The sequence below is a fragment of the Saccostrea cucullata genome, unplaced genomic scaffold (genome assembly GCF_032062105.1).
Source record: "Saccostrea cucullata isolate Sc308-1 unplaced genomic scaffold, CSIRO_AGI_Scuc_v1 ctg22589, whole genome shotgun sequence".
Lineage (NCBI taxonomy): Eukaryota > Metazoa > Mollusca > Bivalvia > Ostreida > Ostreidae > Saccostrea > Saccostrea cuccullata.
Genome location: NW_026933703.1, coordinates 3,814 through 5,931, shown reverse-complemented (window position 1 = coordinate 5,931; position 2,118 = coordinate 3,814). Strand labels below are relative to the sequence as shown.

The following is a 2,118-nucleotide window of genomic DNA, read 5'->3' as shown; positions in this document are numbered from 1 at the left end:
GAAAATCACCCTTGAAATGTGCCATTTTGAGGCTTGTTCTGTTGAAAATAGAGAAATGCTTCACATGAATGACGTCATATTTGCAGAATGGTAAACCTTCATGCCATATTCTTTCCTGATTTATCAGAGTCATTTATTTAACTAATATTTAAGCCAGTTTCAAAACTTTTTGATGTCATTACATTTTTAGGGCGCAATAAAGCTAAAACCATACCTTCTTCTTTTGCCATTACGCATGCGTCAGAATTAAATTCGAATTAGCTTCGCTTAGCGTTCACACGGAACTAATGCGAAGTAATTTAATGCGCAGTAAACTAATTCGAATTAAACTAATTCACATTAAATTCTCCGTGTGAACGCTAAGCGAAGCTTATTCGCAGTAACTTTACGTTTAATTCCAATTAAACTATCCGTGTGAACATTGCAATAAATTTCAATTTGCATTAGTTTACTTCGCTTAAGCTGTGAACACAATTTGATTCGAATTATTTTAATTCGCATTAGTTTATTTCGCATTGATTTACTGCGAAATAAACTCACCGTGTGAACAGGGCATAAATTCAATTAAACATTATTCACTGAAAAATGTAAGTTAAATTAAATTTATATTTGTGCATATTTTGGTATATTATACTCCAGTATTTGATGATATGACACCAAAAATTAAATATATGGACACAGAGACATTACTTTTGGATCACCCCTCGTACATGAAAGTAAAAAAGAAGAATACTTTGACAAAAACTAATAAAAACAATTGTTTTCCTCAGGGGAGTGCGTTTCAAAGGGAGACATTGTTTTTCTACTGGACGAGTCCGGAAGTATTGGATCGCTAAACTTTGAACGAATGAAGTCATTTGTCAGCTCCGTCGTCGGTAACTTCAAAGTTGGAAGCAACGCAAATCAATTCAGTGTGGTCAATTTTGCGTACTCTTCTAGAGAGATATTTCCACTCAACAGATATCACACAGTGTCTGGTCTTCAATCTGCCATATCTTCCATTTCTTTTTCCAGCGGCGGGACAAGCATAGGAAGTGCCTTTGATTATGCCCGGATGTACTCTTTTAGTTCCGCCAGAGGAGCAAGAAATGATTCGGCAAGAATTGCTGTTCTAATTACCGATGGACAAAGTTCCCTTTCCAACCAGCCCGAACAACTAAAAGCAATTGGGGTCACGATATTTTGTGTCGGGGTAGGAACTGGAATAAATTCTGCTGTGCTCAGATGAGTGGCTACCCACAACGACTACACGTATCTGACCACGTTTGATTTATTGCGACTGTTGGCAAACGAATTGTCAAATGGAACCTGTGCTGATGGTTCGTTGTATTAAATCTTCTTGTTATAAGAGTTTCCTTTTGCCTATAGATTGTGTTATGATAACTAGTATATTAAGTAGACTGCGTCATATTTAAAAAATTGTTTGTTTGCCTTCTCCAGATCCGCTGACTATGAATAGCCTAACTCAAACGTTTTTTTTTTTTTTGCATTCTATAACATGATATATTTTTATTTCTCTTCTCTCCAAGTAAAGAGCGAATTTCAAATGAGATTTTAATGCTAAAGCAATATTTTAATATGATTAATTGTACGATTAGAGGCATTTATCAAATTATTCTAAAAGTTTTGAATAATCCATTTATGGAATGTAATTAGTCTGAAGAGATGATTTGTAATTAATTTATGTCAACATACCATGTCTTTTAGCACTGGAAAGTGTTATAAAGGTTCCCCTTTAAGCTGTATTTAGCAGTCTATAAATCTTGTAAGAACTGAAAATTCAGTAAACAAATCCGGATATTTTATTCTGAATTCAGTTACTAACCATGTGAACAATATGTAATACATACATAAAATAAAAGGATACGATACAATGAAGATTAAAAGTATAAAAAATAGGAAATAAAAAATGAAATAAAAACACAAAACATTGTCTTTAATCATTCTAAGTGTTGGTACTCAAAGGAAGAGCTTGTAACAACGACTTAAACTGTGAAAAGATATGTCCAAGGTAAAGTACTTTAAAAAGTTGTTCAAACTCTAAAGTCAAGGTCAAAATGTAACAAATACATTTATACCCACTGAAAGGTCTTGTCATAATAAATACACATGTGAAGT

General features: G+C 33.4%; 1 protein-coding gene across 1 annotated transcript; it reads left to right on the top strand.

Annotated features, from left to right (window-relative positions):
• Positions 1-847: 847 nt before the first annotated feature.
• Positions 848-1,228, top strand: LOC134239023 (collagen alpha-1(XII) chain-like). The gene has a single exon (XM_062721161.1). The coding sequence runs from the start codon at positions 848-850 to the stop codon at positions 1,226-1,228; it is 381 nt and encodes a 126-aa protein (XP_062577145.1).
• The last annotated feature ends 890 nt before the right edge of the window (positions 1,229-2,118 follow it).

Bases quoted from the DNA above. Each gene is read 5' to 3' on its own strand.
- LOC134239023 (XM_062721161.1), top strand. From the start codon at position 848: ATGAAGTCATTTGTCAGCTCCGTCGTCGGTAACTTCAAAGTTGGAAGC.